The sequence below is a fragment of the Daphnia pulicaria genome, chromosome 3 (assembly GCF_021234035.1).
Source record: "Daphnia pulicaria isolate SC F1-1A chromosome 3, SC_F0-13Bv2, whole genome shotgun sequence".
Classification (NCBI taxonomy): Eukaryota; Metazoa; Arthropoda; class Branchiopoda; order Diplostraca; family Daphniidae; genus Daphnia; species Daphnia pulicaria.
The window spans coordinates 6063649-6084364 of record NC_060915.1 but is presented as its reverse complement, the minus strand read 5'-3'; the positions used below and the strand labels follow the sequence as shown (position 1 = coordinate 6084364).

Sequence of the window (20716 nt, the reverse complement as noted above, 5' to 3'; positions counted from 1 at the left end):
GTGTGGAGTAATTCCACCCCATATTACCCACAAAGCAACGGCCATAGGAAGGCCGCGGTCAGGGCAATAAAGGAATTGGTGGATAAAACCCCCCATCGGGCGACCTATCTTCCGAGGAGTTTCTTCAAGGTGTGCTTGAATTTCGTAACACCCCACGAGCAAACGGAGTATCACCGGCCTAGATGGTTTTTGGCCATCAAACTCGGTCGATTATCCCGGCCCATCAAACGGCATTTGCCGACAAATGGAAAGCCGTAATGGACGCCCGTGATCGACAAGCCGAAATCGACGCCGCTGTAAAAACCCGCTACAACGCTAGCACCAAACCCTTATCACGGCTCCCGCTTTGGGGCCCAGGTACGCATACAGGACCCGAAATCTAAAAAAATGGAGCCATGTAGGCGTAGTAGTGTGACTTGGCCGCTATCGCGACTACCGCATTAAATTCGCCAGCGGGAGCGTTCTATGGAGAAATCGTCGATTTCTCCGGCCCATCTTTAGCAAGGAGGACGGCGAGATTAATCTCGATACCGTCGCCAACAGAAGTGCAGGTTTCTCTGATGGTGATACTCTCATTGGCGGTAGCAGCGACGTGTCCGAACCAGGGAACGGCAAAACATCACCACTTCACAGCGACATCCCGAAGCAGAGCGACGGAAGTAGAACCCAGACGAGCTCACATTCGCCCCCAGTTCGCCTTAGCGATCGCATCCGGAAGAAAGCCATATTCGATCGTTAGACACTAAAGGATTGTATCCCGTATGCAACACTCGCCAGTTTCCCCCCCCCCTTGTCTCTCTTAACCATACGATTTTGGCATCAATGTCTATCGCATTCTATAATTCACCTTTTCTCTTTACATCGCTTTTTATATTTCCACGCTGTGTCGATTCTATCTTCAAATATCGCCAAGTTCTCCAATTGTCTATTTATCTGTGCCATTCCATCACACCTATGTCGTCAGGCGATAGCTATCCTAGTTCACAACCATCCCCTACATGTCATACTAACGAAGGTCAGATGACGTCAGACCAAATCTGACATTATGTGACCTACGTCAATTGGTCAGACAAGGCGGGGCGGACAATTGTAGCATACATCATCTTGACTCAAATGCTGCGTTGCCGCGATGGCAAAAAATGTTAGAAAAGATGTCGAACAGCCCTATATCGTGTCATCTACCGTGTATTTGCTCAACTCCTCCCCGTAGGGGGAGAGGCTTATGGACCTCGGTAGCCTAAATGATTTAGAGCCAGCAGACGATAACAGAAATTGTCTTAATCGTGTACGCATTGTCGTGTACTCTATGTTATTTCAACGTTATTGCACCTTTATTTTGAAGAAATTAACTACTTCTTATGTAAATTTTTTAGATAATCAAAATAAATAAATACTGGACGTGTTAAATTATTAATTAGAGTCCATTTTTTTTTATATACTGTATAGACTATATCAATTATATATAATAAAAAATTTTATATCTAGGAAGATTATATCGTTTTATTTATAGGCATCAACAAAACTAGGCCTAAATTTAATTATAATGCAATACAGTTATTAAAATGTTCCTTTTTCTCATTCAACTTCCACGCATGGAAAAACGTCAAGGAAAAAATTAATTGGCGGAATATCGTTTGAGTTTTGATAGTCTTCTAAATCAGAAATGTTGCGAATATGCTATAGTAGCCTACACTGCCGATCTTTTGAAAATAATAAAAATTTTGCGGAATAGATGATAGCTAGATATAGTTATTAAAGTTTTTTAAACCTATGCTTCAAATAGGACTTCATTATAAATCAAATTATAATTTAGGATTCTATTGAATAAGAAGTATTTCGAAAAATGTGTTGATCCCGACATGGACAGGATTGGTGTATGGGCAGGGCACCGATGGGCAATGCGAGTACAAGGCTGTAAGGCAGTGACTCATTTGAAATTTTCTCATTTGAATACAGGCGCGGAAATTTTGAATGCATTTTATTTGTCACGCTCCGCCTTACCTAGTACCCGCTTCTCGTCGATCCGCTCATCAAGTCGAAGGAGCTGCAGGAAGAATATCTCAAACTCCACCAATAAGTCCTCGGCTTTGTCAAGGTTCATTTCCTTAATTTTTACGCAGGAATAAACCAGGAAATATCCAATGAACTAAATGTTTATTCTTATTTTTGTTGATTCTACAGGACATTCTGATTGGAGTCAACACCCAAGTGGCCGAGAAGGAGCGCAGCAAGTCGCGACTCATACGCTCCTATATTAGGAATAAAAAGTTAAAAAAGTCAACCTCCTTTTCCGCAATAGACATAGACGACTCATGTTGGAGGGTGAGGCTGAATAACACAAGGGAAGTCCCTTCTGAGTCCAGCTAGTGACAGTCGTCGACTCGTCGTCCTTTCGAACGGATTTCTTCCTTCAGGAGTCGAATTATCAAAAATTTGATTTCGCCACGACAACAAAGTATCGTCCAACATCAATTTGTCATTTCAATTAGTCTAAAAGTTTAAATTCTTTCCAGGCCGGAGTCATTTCGCTGCAGAAGGTCCCTGAAAAAGCCGGCGCGTTCAGGAAACTCATAATATTTTTTGATCAGATTGATACGATCAGAGCGTCCGTGGAACGTTGTCCGGAAGCGGAAGATGAGAAAGCGAACGTTAGTGAAGGCACGGAGCAGCACAAGATCCGAGAGGCCCAGGATATAAAAACCTGCTATTTGATCGTCATTCTGCGGAAAAGGATCTCGACAACTTGGCAGTTGGTTAGAAGATATGATGTCCTTTCAGCAAACTGGTTGAGCTTTTGGCCAGCACCGAGGACAGCATCAGCTCTCCTGCTCCTCCTGGGCTCCGACCGACTCCGACAGCACCCCGCCCAAATAAAGTCATCTAGTGGAGCAGGGATCAGGCCAAGAAAACTTTATCCCAGGCCAGGCCAGCATGAAGGAGCTCCACCGTCTATTGGGTACTAATGCTCATATATACTAACATATACTATCATATGTACTGCACCTATTTTCGTGTCCAGCAACACGGCAAACTGGAACCTGTCCCGCACGTCAGCTCAGTGGGCGAGAGACACACAGACACAGTGCGACACGTTCTCGATGCCTCTATACTGCCAAAACGGGCCGAAACGTTCGGCACGGATTTCATCAGAACGGAAAGGATAAGGACTGCGTCAAGAAGTCGGCCACCGATTTGACGCTCGTTGAGTCGACAGCAAACGCGGATCCCTGTTTGATTTCGTTTGATCCGCTTTGCTGATAGAAAGCGAAAATGGTACAGATAAATGTACAGGTAAATGGTATTAGAAACAGACGTTGGATTCAGCGGCATCTTCATCTCTAGAAGCTTATTAGATTTCGATTGTCTAATGGGTACAGAATTCCACTACCTCTGCAAATTTAGATCCGGAATTCAGTTTCTCGTGGATGATTTTTCTGATATTTTTTTTTTTACATTATGAGATCAAAATCTAAAAAATTTTAAATTTGGCGATTTCCTTAATGAATAACGATTTAGAAGAATTTGATGGTATTATATTATTGTTGACCGTGCATATGGTATTAGTGTTGACCAGCAACACCCCCTCAAATATCCCCAAACATCATTGGTGGTGGTTTTGACTTTTGAGCAATCAAAATGGGAGCTGCAATTTTGTGTTGGATTATTAATAAAAACAACAGCTCCGAAATTGAAAAAAAAAAATTGGGGGGAAATTTAGTACCGGTAATTTTTTCATTCGTCTTAACAGTCTTCATTTTTGCTTTCAAAATTCTTTGATAGCGCTTGCACTTGCGTTTGCTTTTAATTCATCTTTATTGATGCCAAATTTAATGTGTTCTTCTTTATTTGTGTTTGTGATGGGCGCATCATACTCCCCATCACTTACTTGACTACAGTTCGGACTTTACATCAGGTAACGTGTTTTGCGCTCGAGAAACTACATTGCTGTGTGTGTTTTTTTCAAGTTTTTTCTCCTGGTTAAACAGTTATAAAAATGGTTTACATCCATCCAATCAATAACGAATTAAACGACAAGGTGTGGCACCCATTATAACTTTACGCTCATTTATGAAAATTGCTAACTCGTAACTTTGCCTTTTGTTGGGGTAAACATGCACTCATGATGTCATGGCAACGGAAACCAATTTGAAGGCAGCACTTTCAAGATCGAATAAAAAGGACCCAGCATTTCGCAAGTTTTCGTCATTCTCGCTAAAACTGTGTAGATCGTCATGTCTGTCTTTGAACAGCTTCGTCCGTTTGTCAGTCTATGCCAAGCGTGTGGCATGATACCTTTTACTGTAGAGCAAGATTTAATTTCGAAGAAATTTGTCAGATTCACCTTCTCTCTTAGACATCTCACTACCTGGTGGTTCATTTTATTATTAGTTTTGCAGTTAACAGTTTCTGTCGGATTAATTTATTCATCAATGAGTCAAACAATAAGTTTATCAATTGATCCAGATCTGCCGATTATGATGGCTGTTGTGTTTGGCGTTAATTGGGTGTTGATTTCCTCTCAGTTCTTAATATCTCGTTGGATAGTGTCTCATTACCGTCAACTACGAAGAGCAGTTGAGGCCATTCAAGAAGTCGAGAGACTATTTGGAGATCCATTTATTAGGCAGCACAAGAGCTCTGTAATGACACGGTTTATCATTGGCTTTTTTCTCGTTGTTACGACGGTTAGTGCACCTTAGTACTTAAAAACTTGATCATCATCCACAAACCTTTCATTGTCAACCCGTGTCAACCTTTGTCACTTATTAAGTTAAAGGGATACTCATTATTTTTATTTTCATTATTCTGTATGAATACTAATCTTTTTTTCGGTTGCAAAATCGCATTTTATTAAGGTAGGCAACAGGTACGATATCAGTGTTCACACCAATATTTCAGTCAGTCTTGCCGGCAGCTATGGACGCCTTACCAATCAAAACAGCAATACTCTCATTTGTATTTTTAATCTTCGTGATGTTTGATAGCACATTTCTCTTGGCCCACATTTGTTACTACATTATCGCCCATTACACGGAACTCTTATTACCATACTCGTCCTTTGGAGTTGTCGATAAAGACCAGATACCAACTTCTTCCAGAGGGTACGAAGAATAATTTAGTCCTCTTTTTTGGAGTTTTTATCTTAAACGTTATAATTCGGATGAACAAATACAGGATGGAGAATATTGTCACGTTTCGACCGATTAGTTCCCAGAATCGACGTTTCCCATTCGATTCTGTTGACGATTTCCCGACGCTTAACAATAATAGTTCTTGGGGACGAGACGACGTTGACTGAGGATACAAAAAGGGTTAGCATGTCTCTCGGTGTTGGACTTTCTCTTGGACTTTCGGTAGTGTTGAGTTGTTCACTGTTCTTGTCTGTGTGTTGATTGGACTCTTTTTACTGTGTTGGTGTGAGTGTCGGTGGTGGAGTCGCGACCTCCAGTCTGTTTGTTTCACTTTTATCAAACAGCTTCTGGTCGCTCTTTCCAACCGAGCGTGTTAGCCTCCTTACCCGTGACATTTGGTGGAGTTGCAGGGTAGGGAGAGGAGCACGTTCGGTTTTCCACTTTTCACATCACGGTCTTTTCCCTATTGTAGTCAGGGTATAGAGAGGAACACGTTCGGTTTTCCATTTTTCACACCACGGTCTTTTCCCTATTGTTTAAAAGCTGTTGAATGCTACTTATGTGTTCAAATGTAGAAATTCTCGTGAAAATTACCTTTCCATCCTGTGACCCTATTTTACCTATACCTACAGAGATAGGAAAGTCGAGGACTTTGCCGGAATCTCGAGAGCGGTCGGTAGTGTAAGGAAAGTCGAGGACTTTGCCGGAAATCCGGAGGAGACAATACGGTCGGAACCTCCTGGAGAATTACACTGACAGAGGCGAAAAATCCCAAACCAATCCCAACTCCCTTGTTTTGCTCCCAAAAACCACCTGTGTTATTTATGATAAGTTACGATCCGGACGAGAGTTTAAAAAATGTTGACTGACTTGGAGTTGCAACGTAATCATTATGTGATTGTATTTTGTAGTGTGTTATAATCGCGTGTGTTTTTAACCAAGTTTAGATTAAGAGCTTCGTGGATGGATTCACCTTAACCTGGATAACGTCGAAACTTAAAAACATGTTGGTTATTAATTATTTATTCTACCCTGATAGATAGCCATCTGAGAGCCATCGTTGATGCCGTTATGGAAGTAATGCCATGATCGGGACGATCATTTACGTGGGCGGGGAAAATGTCACGTTTCGACCGATTAGTTCCCAGAATCGACGTTTCCCATTCGATTCTGTTGACGATTTCCCGACGCTTAACAATAATAGTTCTTGGGGACGAGACGACGTTGACTGAGGATACAAAAAGGGTTAGCATGTCTCTCGGTGTTGGACTTTCTCTTGGACTTTCGGTAGTGTTGAGTTGTTCACTGTTCTTGTCTGTGTGTTGATTGGACTCTTTTTACTGTGTTGGTGTGAGTGTCGGTGGTGGAGTCGCGACCTCCAGTCTGTTTGTTTCACTTTTATCAAACAGCTTCTGGTCGCTCTTTCCAACCGAGCGTGTTAGCCTCCTTACCCGTGACAATATGTTGAGTCGAAGTACCCTGATATTTAAATATCTTTGCCGGGCATCGTCAGAAATCAATTATATATTCTCGATGCCTGCCTTGTTTGTTTTGTTAACGAAATTCCTCGCGGTTATTAGCTTCGCCTTTGCCTATATATACACTTTCAGTCATACCCACGAAGTGATAGAGAACTACGTCCTCGCTTTACCTTTTTTGTTCTTCGTCGATTGGATTCGAATATTGATCCTTCTCTCCGCCGCTGACTTGCCCGTTAATCAGGTTGTGGACAACAGCCATTTCTAAAATAGGCTAGGCACATAAAAATAAGAATCAATATTACTTACTACTTGAGAAATACTCAATATTTACTACTTGAGAATCAAATTTATATTCCTTTTATATTTTTCTAATTATAGGTTCGTGTTTTTCGCGAACACGTTATCGCAGAGTCCTGCTCCGAAGAGGTCCAAGCAGTAGCTACAAAAATTTCGGTCTCAATTCCTTCATTTTGTCAAGAACATTTAAAGAGTTCAGATTAAACTGCTACGTCTTTAAAATTTAGATTATGGCAACACTGATTCAAATTGATGAAGATCGCGTCCGTTTATCTGCTGCAGGGTTGTTCAATGTTGGAATGTTTCTGATTCCTGGGGTAAGCCTATTTTTATTTTTTAAATTCTCAAGTATCACATATATTATGACATATATCTGAAGTTGACAGGTGCCGCAGTTACATACATGGTCATCCTTCTTCAAAGTTAGAACAGATTACAGAAAAAGGATTCGGACTATAATGACAGGAGATGAAATTAAATGAACTATGCCATTCTAATAGCTTAGAAAATACCTGATGGTTTTTTTGTAAGGGTGGTATTTAATAACAGTGAGTGAATTGACATTCAATTTAATAAAATTGACATAAAAATAAATTTAAAAATGAAGAAAGAAACATAAAGTTTATTCGTGATCGTATTTGTTTTTAAAATGCGTCTACGAATGATTCCGAGACTACTGTGCTACATTTGGTTATTAGAAACTACTGGTGGCGTAAGTAACGATATCTTGCGCGTTGCTTGTAACTTCGTGGATGCCGTTGTCGGCGTTGTGGAAACCCTTTGGCTGGATGACAAATTCGACGGATGCGGTCGCTTAGTAATGACTTCGTAGACCATATAATAGACTTTACGTTTGCAATCAAATGCCAGAAAAATGAACGCCCCTTGCAGAGTGTTGAAAAGAATGAAGGGATACCAGAGTCCAGGCACATCAGCCAGTGCAGCGATGAAACCCGAGACCCATCCGAGTCCCATAATCGTCCCCAGTTTGACGTAGAGAAAGAACCGAGTACGCAAACGGACAATGTATGATTTCCTGTTACGTTGGTAAATTATGTCGGACATTTTAAGACTATCGGAGAAATTAGCGATCCCCTTTTTTTGCTTGAACGTTCGACTTTGTCGAATTGCAAAATGGGTCTCCCTCCACTGCTTCACGATGGACCAAGCTGTAAGAATAAAGAAAACAAAATTTACTGTTAACAAAACAGCCATCGGCAGAACGAAGAAAAGTCCCAGCCCGTTTTTGTTGCAAATCCAACACTGATGAGTCCCGTAGTGGGGGGCCCATCCACTGCCCGTCACACCACAGAAATCCACGATGAGAGCGACGACCACGATTAAAGACGGACAGCTCCATCCGTAAAGAGAATAAGAGCGGAAAGTTGTCCGACGTCTTGTGACGGAAGCGTGCTGCAGGCGGGGTTTGATTTGCGAGCCAGCAAAGGTTCGGCACATGTCGAAGCCCATGATGTTCATCCAGAAGAAGGCGGCCATGAGGGACCAGTGAATCAGGACTGCAATAAAAGCACAGGGCCCGTAACCGATCGAGTTTCGCGCTCCGACGCCAGTCAAGAAGAGAAACTGGCCAAGGAAAAGGGTACAGGAAAGTGCCAGCAAGTTCTTGGCGGGCACGTTGCGTAGCTTCGGAAGGGCGATATGGATGGCAATGTGAAATGCTAGGCAAATGACGCTGATGGTTAAACACACGTTCGACAGGCAACGTTGCGCGTAAGAATCCTTCAGGTAGTTTTTGAGTTCGTTGAGGAATCTTGGAAACGATTCGCTCTCGCAAATCTGAACTGTGCCGTTTCGGCTTGACTCGTAGTCGTTGGGCTGGAGTATTTCACCCGTTTTGTTCAACACCAGAGACCCGTTATCCAATGAGTAGTAATCGACATGCTTGAACATCGTCAATCTAGAGCAGCGGGAACCCAAAGAAACATTGTTGACACTTTCCGCCAGCTGCTGACGCCCAACGCAAATTCCAGAGGCGTGTTTCAGCATTTGTGAATCACAGGTAACGGCGTGACAGCTTTTTTGCAAGTGATCGAATATCTCGTTGGACTGACATGTTTTACCGACTTGGTTTCCCCCAAATTTGAAATCCATGACGATCGAAAACGAGTAAAGAGTGTTGTCGACGCAGTGAGAGTTCTTGGGTACCTTATTTTTTCAAAGTTCTTTCTTTTATTAGATTATCGACCATGTTTATTTTATTATGTGTGGAATTGATGTAGCTTTACCTCCACAGCAGACGTTTCAACATAAAGCGTATAGATGTCGCAGTTATGGCCTTCTGCCGTGCCCGTCCAGTCCGATGCGCAGTTGTGCGAGCCCGAAACGCAATGTCTACCAGCCGTTGACTTTCGTTCGTTTAAAAAAAAATGCCATTGATGAAAAAAAAAATTAATTTTGAAGGGAAATTATGCTACGGTAATTATGTTGTATTACCTTGAGGTAATTGATGGGATTATTGAACTGTTCGATGATGAAGATGCATTTAAGGGTCAGGTGTTCTTGATTATAAATCCAACTCCTCTTACCCGGACGATAATTTTCTTGACGAAACATTCTGTCTCGAGTTAAATTGTGCCTGAAGAAAAAATGTGTTGTTTGTGTTTGTTTCATTTTCAGAAAGAGCGGGAAAGAGTGATAAAACAACTTTTCAATGTCGTCGTCGCATTTGATGGAAATGTTCCACTGGGCCAATTGGTGAGAATCAAAATGACACTGGGCGCAGTAGACGTTGGCGTAAGTCCGGTTGGTTGCCAATGACAATACAGGAATGTCGATCAAGTAAGAATATTGGTGCTCATGATAGGATTCAGGATCTTTTCGACGGCGACACAAGGCTTCCACGGATTTGTCATTACTGGACAAATCACTGATTGGACAGCTTCCGATCATGTACATGTGAAACTGTTAAATACGCGTCAGATTATTCAACACATTTGAAGAATCTTTCGACAAATTCTCTTTTTAAAAAATTGAATTACGAACTCTCGGACCACGTACGTGGATTTAGACTACCGCAGGGGTGAGAAAAATTGACATTCTTTGTGGATCAATAGAGAGGCTATTCAGACACCGGATCTGAAATGGTGGGAAGCCGGGATTCCTCACGAACGTTTACACAAAAAGCTTCAACGAAAGTTTGTTTACATCGGCCTGAATAAGAGAACCGAAAGGGAAAGGAAGAATGAAATCTACCCGTTCCCTCTCCCCCTCCCTCCCTCCCCCCCCAAAAAGGCGCCAAAGTAAATAAATATGAACGAAATAGGTGGGCAGTGATGCTGGTGAACGGCACGTAGCAAAAACTTACATTCTGGTCGGATCTGTAGCGATCCCTCTCCGTCCTCATGGGTAAACATGTCCACTGGGATGTCAGGCTACTTCTGGACTCGATATCGTACACGTCCGCCGCATCCGCACAGCAGTCGCCGTAGCGACCGCATTCGACGTCACAACGGCATCTTCCAAATCTGTGAGGTGAAAGAAAGGAGCGATTTTTATGTTGCCAGAGAAATAACATGAACGAGATATACTGACGAGTCGGCATCATCCCCAACGGCCGTTGTGTTCCAGTCGGGTCCTGCAGTGATGGAGAAATCTCTCGGTCCTCGGATAATGGGATATCGATATCGACAGAGGTTCTTTTGCTGATGGTTGCACCTGTTGACATTTTCAGCGTCATTGTTCTCGACCAGCGTTGACCATTCGATCAGGATGGACAGGTTAATCCAGAAAGAGAGCGTGAAGAGCGACAGCATAGTCCACACAAACTGACGAATCGTCACCTCTGCCATTCTGTGGCGAAGGTTGGCGAAACACTGCCAACGGGCCTTGGTATTTCTAGACAAAAGTCAGACTTGCGTAGATCGCGCTGGACGAGGGGAGCCTGTTTTAGATCTGCGCTACTGCTGAAATCTACGGCCTTTGTGCCAGTGTGCCGTTCTACACTTACTTGCATTATCACGTTGTCAGTCTGGAATGAGCTCAGACGTTGATTATCGAAAAAAGAAGGCCGATAAAGACGAAGCAATCTGTTAACCTCTCTGCTGTAAAAAAAAGCTACAGCAAATACGAGGGCTGGGATCTGGTTTCTTTCGTTCCTCTAGTAACACGTGATAGCGTTTGGATTAAGTCTCTAGCTCAGTCTCTACCCTTTAGCAAAACAACGTCTTCCACCGACCTTATTTCTAGCACACTCAGTCCAGCAACAGCACAGTCCGCACTGCGATGCAAGTCAGTAATCTAATTATCCGTTGCTGGCATAATATTCGATGCAGGCAACAGAATAGTATTGTTGACTACAATGTTGTTTTCTCTTCGCTCCACGTTCCCTAATTAAATTTTTATTCTTTTAGGCTTTATAAATACATTATTATTGAACTGTAAATTAAATTAACCATTTTTTTTTTTGTTGAAGCTAGGTTGATGACCTTTAGCGTAAAGAACTTGTGATGTTGTTAAGACTGACTGGCAATAGGCTACAATTACTAATTATTGGCTAGTGAAACATTTATTTCAGTAAAACAGAGAGCTTGAATTGCGTGTTTCCGTGCGACAGTGCATGGATCGGGAAGCGCGTCAATTTAGATTTTCTCTGTCATTTTTTACGAGAGTGGGTGGAATAGTAAAAACAACGAAATAAATATTTGATTTTTATTTAAAAGTTAATTAACTTGCCATCATAGCAAATTTACTGCCCATCAGTAGCCTACATATATTTATAGTGAATAAAATTCATTAAAAAAATCTTTTTCTTATAGTTCTTATTCTTAAACGAAGCTCACTTTAAGTTTAGGTAGCAATGAAAATGTTCCCAACTTCATCGTCTTCGTGCAGCTTATAATCATTGATAGTTTTAAAATTCTGAAGTAAGGTCTCATGGCTTAGATGGCAAAGCGCCTGCCTAGTAAGCAGGAGATCACGAGTTCGAGTCTCGTTGGGACCTATTTTCTCATGTGGTCATTATAATTAACTTTCGGAGTATCATCTTCATTCATCTTTTTATATTATCTAAATAAATGGTACAAAAACTGAATAGTTTAGATAAATAGATTTTTTTTTGCGTGGCGTGCACTGACCAGGCACTGACTGAGTTTACTAGTTATTAACAACTTGTCAATCGCTTGTCACTAATACGGTACACGGCTACTAACTTACGTGCTTAGTAACAGTCATTTTAGCTTGCATTTTAGTGTGTGCATTGGGAGCCAGAACAGCGATCATGTTCCACGTATCGCTTACTCATCTTTGGGTGTCGTTTCTACTAAGAAGACGATGTGTGTATTTTTTATTGATCATCGCATAATTACGCATTTTGTTCATAAGACTTCAGTAAGACTCCCTCGTTTCCAATGACACTTACTTGGAAAACGAAGATAACGGTTTAAATTATTTTCCTCTTACCACTTCTTTAAACAATTGCTTACGGCAAAAATATAAATCTTATCTAATGGCGGCACTAGGACGTCTTAAGCAATTAGCTTGTTTTACGATTACAAGAAGTCGGGAATGCTGTTGAGGGTTGGTGTTCAGTTTTTCGAAAGTAGCGGGAATCGAGAAATAAACGGATAATTTAACAATCGCTTAGGTTTTTACCTTATCTTGATTAAATCCTTCAACAACTTCAAGTACTTGTAGTTGCAAAATCAGGACACACTGATGTGTAGACTGATCGCGTGATAAGGACGTTAATGAATCTTTCAACTTGGCATACAAATGTACTAAATAAATTTCAGAATCGTATAATACCAACAGCAATTCAGACTGGCATGGAGTTGCGACCGGCGACTGCCTGTTGGCCTGCCTGCCTGGCGAAGTTACTGCAAGACCCTTTTATGATTTCGTATTTCCGTGTCTCAGTTACTATATTTTTGTCGGGTGTCTCCAGTTTACCGCTACGAATAATAAAATTAGCTCAGTGTTACAACGACAATTTATCTAACACACGCGTAGCTGCAACATTGGCAATATTGTTACAAAGAAAATCACTAGCTGGATCACATATTCTGTTCCATCGACAGATTTCATTTCTTCGAATAATTTTTTATTTAGCAAAGCGTAAGATCTTCCAAGAAGTGCTGTACGTTGCAATCTTATTTCTGATCTTCAATACACCTTCGTATAATTATTAGGCTAATTTTAATGGATATATAATCAAATTTCAGTCAATAGTTGTCCCTTGCAGCGCGCATAATAATCGTAAATGTTGCAGAAAAATAGATTTTTCTTTTTTAATTCTTCTTGTTCAATTACTACCGAAATGGATTTAAGTTTCCCTTTGTCTCACTTTGAAATCTATAAATAAAGATCTAGGTTTTTGTTATTTTATACTGTGGGCCAAGTAATTTTAACTTACAAGTTTTTGTGTATACAATGCAATTTGTTATTCGCTTACACAAGTGGCTGCTGCATGGATCCTCTTAGACGAGAGCTACCGATGGTCCCCATGAGAGACCACACACTTCTCCCTTGAAATTGTTTTGAAGGCCACCGTGTGTTATTGCATCTTTTGTTTACGCACTTGCCTATTGTAGTTCCAAACAAAAATCGACCACACTGCTGGCAAACATTCTTGATTTATGCTGTACAATAATCAAATGGCCATTAGTCTTTTGATTACATTTGTATACACTAAAAGATTATGAAACAGAGTTTGCGTACATGATATGATAACTTAATTATAACATAACGCAGCACATATCATAAAAAAGGCTCTTTCTCTTGGATTTATGCTGAAAAGCATTCTCAAATGTCAATTAACGATCGCTATCGCAATGGACGCCATCATTTCAGGGGCTGATATATATTTCCACCTGTAGCAGACATCAAACACCTCAAACCTAAATTACGTAAAAAAAGGGAAATGTAGAAATTGTTTTTTAAAATTAAAACAACAGAGGGTTATGTAGCGGCGCGATATACTATATAGGTGAAATGGACACGGAATAAGTATCTATAGTCAGGACTTGGACAATGATGAGTGATTGTTATTTTGAACGTAGAGATGGCACACGGAGTTTTGCCCGTTGGCGAACGGATCCGGATGCAATTCGTCATCGTTGACGAAATGTTTGGTGACGACAACTCGAGGCAGATTTCGTTTGGCCCGGCTGACCGGCGAGGCGGAACTGATCCAATTGCGAGCAATCTCGACCGCGGCCACCTGCGGGAGCAGACGTTCGGCCGCTAAGGAAGGCTGCTGCTGAACAAATTAAGAATACAACATTTTATCAAATCATTATTTCTGCATATCCCAATACCATCTCCGACTTTATGCTGAGATGGGTCGAATGACAGGTATGCTCACATCTTGGAACCCCATCGGAGTCCATCATCATGCAGCGCCATTCAAGAGAGCGAAAGATAGAGATAAAAAAAGAGTTTGCAGAGAGAGAGAAGATCGTCAGCCAAATAAGATCGTTGGTTACATCAGAGGAGGATCGTTTTGCAATGGTTAATTTTGTTGATTTGTTTTGAATTTTTTTTTAGTATTGACGATGCTTAGAAAGGGACTGTTGACGGACCGGTTGTGTGCTGCCTTGGACGATGGGAACGAACCGATTGGTTGGATGACTTTCGAATTCGACTGCCAAATTACTGGGTAGTTCAACGGCAACGCTGGCCCTCTGAGTGCTGGTGCTAGGCTTGTTGGAACTAGCCGTCGTTCGGCTGCTTGACGACGAGTCAGATGGGTGCGGTCGATTGGTGGCCCATTGGTACAGCATAAAATAGATTTTGCGCTTGCAGCAAAAAGCCACGAAGATGAAGGCGCCTTGCAAAGCGTTGAAGAAGATAAACGGGTACCAGAGAGCTGGAATTTTGGCTAGAGCCGCTATGAAGCCGAAGATCCAGCCCATTCCCATAATCAGACCCAGTTTGATGTAAAGGATGAAGCGAATCTTTTGCTTGCTGTTGGCGGTGCTACTGTGACGCATGGGGGCCGTTGGGGCCGTCGGACCGGGCGGAAGTTGGAGCCTTTCCGTCACCGACTTGCTCTCGCCGGCCTTTCGGTAGGACTGTTTCTTGTCGACTGCGAACCGAGCGGCTCTCCTCTGTTTCAAAATGGAGAATACGGTCAGACTGAAGAGGATCATGTTCTCCAACAGCAGAACGGCTACAGGCACGATGAAAAAGAAACCCAGTCCAGTCTTGTTTGAGATCCAGCAAAGGCGGGTGCCGTATTCGGGTGCGTAGTCGTCCATCAAGTGGGTTAAATCCAACATGATTCCCAGGGAAACGACCAAAGTTGGAAAACCCCAGGCGTACAAAGAATAGAAAATGAAAGTGCAGCGCTGGCCACGGCCTTGCATGCCGCGGTGTCTGATCAGTGACCCGGTGAATGTCCGGCAAATGTCGAAGCCCATGACGTTCATCCAGAAGAAAGCTGCCAAGTAAAACCAATGAGTCAACACTCCCAGAGTGGCACAGAGGCGGTAGCCGACGGTGTCTCGAAGACCGATGCCCGTCAAAAAGAGCAGCTGGGCCATGAAGAGGGCGCAAGAGAGCGAAAGCAAATTCTTACCGGGTAAATTTCGTAATTTCGGTAGGATCATGTGAACGATTATGTGGAAGGCAAGGCAGACGACGCTAATAGCTAAACAAATATCGGACATGTAATGCTGCCCAGTTGAGGCGTATTTGAAGTAGCTGTCCGGTTGGATCGAGCAAATGCTGACGTTCTGTCCGACTTCAATCGGTTCGTAATCTTCCCGATGAAGCATTTCGCCAGTAGAGTTTAGAATTAGCGAACCGTTTTCCAGCTGGATATAATCCAGATTCTCCGTTAAAACCAATCGCTGGCAAGATGAATTGAGCCAAATTCTGGCTGTTGGTCCATCTACTTTTAGCTCAGATTTCGGTACGCAAGTTCCTCCTTCGTTGACAAACATTGCACCGCAAATAACTGCATGGCATCGATCGTGGAAGTAGTCAAATATTTCCTTGGGCCCACACACAATTTCATTTCTTCCGCCTCCTGCTCCACTTCCGCCAAAGTCAAAATCAATTAACATTGAAAACGAATATTGTCTTCGGCCGCCTGGAAGAGGAGCTCTTAATCTGAACAAGTCCGTACTCCTCGGAAAATAGCAAAGAGTTTCATTAGGCTGGACATGGTTGCACTTGGCGCAGTGGGCATTCTTGTACACGTTCTGCTGTAAGTGCTACACGTTCAAAGAATTCCAGTAAATTTCCAAAATTAACACATTAGTTGTTGCATGATTAAATTACCCGTCTGCTGAAACCCAGAGGGAGTTCCGTTTGAACAAGAAAAGTGTAGGCATGACATTTGATTTTGTCGGACTCACTTGTCCAATTGGTAGCACAACTTTCTATTCTCGGTAAGCATCTCCTGCTGCCTGTCGTCTATTGTTGTCCAATAAAAAAGAAATGCTGGCGTTGAGATAAAAATTATGGATAAGTGGAATATTTGATCCTACTTTGAGATAATCTGAAAACATCCGGAATTCATCGATAACTATGTGACATCGAATGCTGCCAATGGTATCAATAGAAGGGTTATAAAGAACCCATTGCCGCAAACCCGGCTGATAATTGGATTGACTGAATATTTGTGCTCGGCTGATATTAAGCCTGAATTGAAAATAATTCAAGTCATTAGTAAATAGTTCACACTCTACATCTTCCTATATTAATAATAGAATTATTTTAATCAGTGTGTACTAGTTGTATGCGTACTGATCGAAATCTTCGTTGCATTCGATGGAAACATTCCAACGAGCCAGCCGGGCAGCATCCGAGTGACATCGAGCACAGAAAACATTGGCGTAAGTCTGGTTGGTGTCAAGCGACAATACGGGGATGTCCATCAAATGGGTATAGTCCGATTGGTTTGGTTTTTTCTGACACAAGGCCGGTAGAGATTCGTCGTCGCCGTCGACGAACCAAGTAGACGGACATTTATCGACCATGTAAATGTAGTACTTAATACCAAATACAAGAAAATTGCACAAGATTAAAGTCAAATTTGATACGATGAGATTTAAAAGAAAAGGTTGACAATACAAAAATAAACGTCAGATGAAAGAATACGAGAGGTTTCAAAATTGAAGTTAAAATAAATAAATGACGAGGGGGGAGGAAAACATTGTTGAAAGACCGGCTGCGCAAGACATGATGTCGCAGAAGTTGTGTACATTTGAAGCCAGCTCGCGTGATAGCTCGTGAGTAAGTGCTTGGGCAGTGTTACCTTTTGGTCTGGAGTGTGATCGTTATCTTTGAAGCGAAGAGGTAAACACGCCAACGAATTTCTGCTGAACTCCACGCCTTTGATGTTATTGTTGCTGATGCTGGTGCCGACGTCGGCAGCCGGAGCGTCGTAACAACAGTCGCCATATCTATGGCATTCCTCATCGCAACGGCATGGCCTTTCCAAAAAGCTAAATTTCGTTTGGTGGTAGAGTCAGGGTCTTTATTGCCCTTGAATTCTAGCATCGTCAAATTCTATAAATGGACAAGATATACTGACCGTTTTTCTTCCATTTCGCTCGGGTTCATTGTGGTCCTTCCGTGTTTGATGGAGAATAATTCCGTTGTTGATTCGTCATCTGTCTCATAGAGAGAGTGGCAATAATTACTCTTGCCGCACCATTGCTGGTTATCAATCTCGTTGGCCAATTCCGTCCAGTCCAGCGGTTGGATGCTGGCGTTGGAGAATGGGTAGACCACCAGCGTTGCAAGTACCAAACGGACTGCCCACTTGTGAATGTGAGTTGAGACCATTTTTCTGCGTTGGATGGCAATTGGTTTTGCAGTGCGGTACAATTTTAGTTGATCACGAACATTCTGAAAGGTAAACAAAATTCAAAGCTTGATCTGTCTGTTGGCTTGTCGGGATCTGACTCCTCGCGGAACTTGTTCCGCTCCGTGAATTTATAACACATTGCAAAGGTTCTTGGCCTCTCACCCACGCGCGTCATCAGCTTCATATTGTCAGTCCGCGCCTGCGTTCCGTTTCTGACCAGCTGGAAGCCATTCAACTGCTATTAATTGTTATTCAAACTTTTCTTTTTGTTTTGTTTTGTTTTATAGTTCCTAAGTTGGCGCGGACATTTTTTTCCCGGGAGGAATGTACTACCGTACCTCGGTAGGATTCGTCCTCAACCGTTCACAGCAATGTCTTGTTGTTTTCAATGACGGGCGAGAATAGCTAGTGGCTCCTTCACTATCTGCTGTCCGGAGGAGAATTTCTCTAGCGATTTGTTATCTTAAATCCCGCCGATATGTTCTCTTTCACCAACCAGCAACCAGCCGGATGCAAAGTTTACTGCCTGATCGCCTCGCCAGTCTCAAATTAGACATCCAGAGCACAGACGCTTCTTCTCCGCGAGCCGTGGCCAAATTACAGCACCTTCCCTTCTTGGACGGTATAGTTTCAAAAGCAATCAAGAAAACCAAAAGCGAAAACCAAGAGTTATCTATACGCAAGTTCTTAACTCTTCCAGGAGGATTATACCGTCCGGAACAGTTGGCAAATAAAATATTCCAACATGTCAACTGCGTAAGTGAAGTTTAGCAAACAAGTTGAACAAACGGAACGAACCTTTTTCTTATCTAGATATAGGAATCTTTCAGATCCTATTGTTATAAAGTCCATTGTTGGGATAAAGATGCAAATCTTGAGTTACTAGCTTCATCATCATCATCATCCGCCTTGCCCCGGAATAGGGGTGGGGGGGAACTGGAACTGTTTGCTGACATTACACACAGCCCACCCGATTATACGATCGCTCTGTTTGCTAACGAAATGACTCTAGGCAATGTAAAAAAAAAAGGCCTTTCATTGGATGCAGTAGGTGACGGCACGATCTGTTATATACAGTGGAGGAGATCAAATGGAATGCGCTAGCCGTTATACTGCCGGCGCGGATAGCTGCGACGATGATGAAAGAGGGCGGCCCCGCGGTTTGGGCTGTTGGCTGTGTAATAATATTGCTTGTCCCGCTTTCAAAGTAAGTAGATGATATTTTTCATGACGAGTAATAGCGACTGCCCGTCATAACTCGTTTTGTGTGTTTTTAAGCATCAAAGGGTTGTTTTTATTTCTCCTGACATAAATGTATCGGGACGGAAGTTGCTTGGAGACTGGCTATTGAATTGAATGTCATCTTCTAATACGTACGAGAAACCTCGACGATATTGCGTGGCGCACAAAACAGCCTCCCAGTTGAGTACAAAGGTTAAACAGGCCCGGGTGGATGATGATGATGAATCACCAGAATAGCCCAATGAGCCAATACAGCAGTGGATCAACGCCTTGGCAATAGAAAATATAACGATCGGGTGAGAATAAGGGCAAAGTTTTCTTGTTTGCACGATGTTGACGAACCGGAGGGGGGAAAGAGGTCAGGCGAGAGCATCAAAGTTCCAGGATAATCTCTTTCGTTCACGACTTCCCGAGTTGGTTGTTATTTAAATGGCCCACCCATAGGAGTGAATCAACATAAACTATGAAATGTATCCCACAGTAGCAGCTGAGCCGAGACGACAACAACACACACGCGTGATCGGAAACCCGTCATCAACGTCTTGTATCAAAAGATAACGTCCACATGTTTTTCACTGAATTTTTTAAGTACCAGTTAGTATATCTAGTCGTAGTCTGGCTTGCTGATTACAATTAATTACGATTTCTACTGAACGTCAAAATTAATTGACTTGCACAAAATAGAAAACTGACTTCACTCACCTTTTTGTTTTCATTTTAAAAAGTCAGTGCAATAATAGTTAATATCAGTTGATTTTTGGTCTGTAGACTTATTGGCACTCACTATTCACAGGGATCGACTCACCGCCAGCGCATACGTTTCAAGTATGAGTCGTGTGTTCACACGTCCACGGAGTTAAACAGAAAGGAAAAGAAAAATAAACCCTTGGTTTGTTATCAGCGAGATACGTCCGGCGTGGCTCTCGCTATCTCCGCAGCTCACTTGACTCAGATTACAAGCACTACCAGCATCAGGGCTACGTGTCTCTGTCCATAGCCTGCAGACTACTGATCTACCAGTTGTAGACCTCGAGCTCCTCCCACGACCGAGCAAACCAATAAAGAGAGATTGGACAAAAGGAAACTTATGGTAATTTCTCTAAGATAAAGTGCAAGCCTCTAAATTTGCTAAGAACGATGGTGTGTTGCGCAGACTTTATTGCTATCGCCAGTTCCGGTGAGTTAATCAGCAGTTCCACCGCTATTTTGTGGACGATGACGAAAGCTTGTGAAAGTGCTTGATCAAACTCATTGTCAAGCTATTTAGAAAATTTCTGAAAAGATGGGGCATTACATTACGAGAAAACGGAAACTGAGGCCTAAGGAAAGCAATGAGCCAAAGAATGACTGTTTGATAAACAGAAAGATGACTGCCGTACTTTGAATCATGCTATATATGTATATTTTCTATAGTTAGGTTTATTTAAAATAGATAAGATGACATGTATGGAAGACTACATGTCTATATATTTGATAGCTATCCAATTGCTTAATAGAAATAAAAATATAAAATATATATGTATATTTTTCGAATATTATATACGTGAGTTGGAAGGAAGAATGGATATTCATTCCTAGATAGAAATAGATATAAATTTTAGTGTGTGGAGACTGGAGAGGGATATTGCGCACTATATATTCAATTATTCATCACTCATAGGATCTTCTTCCGCGCTTTTCCTTTTTATCTGATTGCTTCTTTCCGATAGTTGGCCCGTTGGTTTTAAAAAATTTTTCTTCGCAACCCATCAACTAGGCCAATCAAAGACAGTTGGTGAATCAGTTTA

The 20716-nt window shown here is 42.1% G+C and overlaps 2 protein-coding genes and 1 long non-coding RNA gene across 7 annotated transcripts; 1 reads left to right on the top strand and 2 right to left on the bottom strand.

Annotated features, from left to right (window-relative positions):
- Nucleotides 1-6990: 6990 nt before the first annotated feature.
- Nucleotides 6991-7500, top strand: LOC124329487. The gene is made up of 2 exons (XR_006916798.1): nt 6991-7066; nt 7138-7500. It is a non-coding gene; the product is annotated as an uncharacterized LOC124329487 (long non-coding RNA).
- On the bottom strand, nt 7222-10866 carry LOC124329486. The gene is made up of 6 exons (XM_046788549.1): nt 10463-10866; nt 10236-10395; nt 9576-9832; nt 9365-9506; nt 9157-9276; nt 7222-9076 (listed from the first exon to the last, which is right to left on the bottom strand). The coding sequence occupies exons 1-6, from the start codon at nt 10717-10719 to the stop codon at nt 7592-7594; spliced, it is 2421 nt and encodes an 806-aa protein (XP_046644505.1). The 5' UTR covers nt 10720-10866; the 3' UTR covers nt 7222-7591.
- A 2942-nt stretch (nt 10867-13808) lies between these two features.
- Nucleotides 13809-19969, bottom strand: LOC124329363. Of its 5 annotated transcripts, none has more exons than XR_006916759.1 (8): nt 19632-19969; nt 17412-17728; nt 17133-17322; nt 16622-16866; nt 16363-16516; nt 16154-16288; nt 14185-16086; nt 13809-14126 (listed from the first exon to the last, which is right to left on the bottom strand). XR_006916759.1 is itself a non-coding variant. In XM_046788421.1 (7 exons), exons 2-7 carry the CDS (start codon nt 17663-17665, stop codon nt 14410-14412), a joined length of 2655 nt encoding a protein of 884 aa, XP_046644377.1. In that variant the 5' UTR covers nt 17666-17728; nt 19632-19969; the 3' UTR covers nt 13809-14409. The 5 variants fall into 5 exon arrangements, 1 of the variants encoding a protein (XP_046644377.1); XR_006916756.1 differs by having other exon boundaries at nt 13809-14123; XR_006916758.1 differs by having other exon boundaries at nt 14232-16086.
- Between the last annotated feature and the right edge of the window lie 747 nt (nt 19970-20716).

Coding starts and splice junctions, on each gene's coding strand:
- LOC124329486 (XM_046788549.1), bottom strand. CDS start 10,719: ATGGCAGAGGTGACGATTCGTCAGTTTGTGTGGACTATGCTGTCGCTC. Junction 9,507..9,575: donor TGCGACGACGACATTGAAAA/GTTGTTTTATCA, acceptor TTTTTTCTTCAG/GCACAATTTAACTCGAGACA. Junction 9,077..9,156: donor TTGAAACGTCTGCTGTGGAG/GTAAAGCTACAT, acceptor TGAAAAAATAAG/GTACCCAAGAACTCTCACTG.
- LOC124329363 (XM_046788421.1), bottom strand. CDS start 17,665: ATGGTCTCAACTCACATTCACAAGTGGGCAGTCCGTTTGGTACTTGCA. Junction 17,323..17,411: donor AGCGAAATGGAAGAAAAACG/GTCAGTATATCT, acceptor AACGAAATTTAG/CTTTTTGGAAAGGCCATGCC. Junction 16,867..17,132: donor ATCACACTCCAGACCAAAAG/GTAACACTGCCC, acceptor TTTGGTATTAAG/TACTACATTTACATGGTCGA.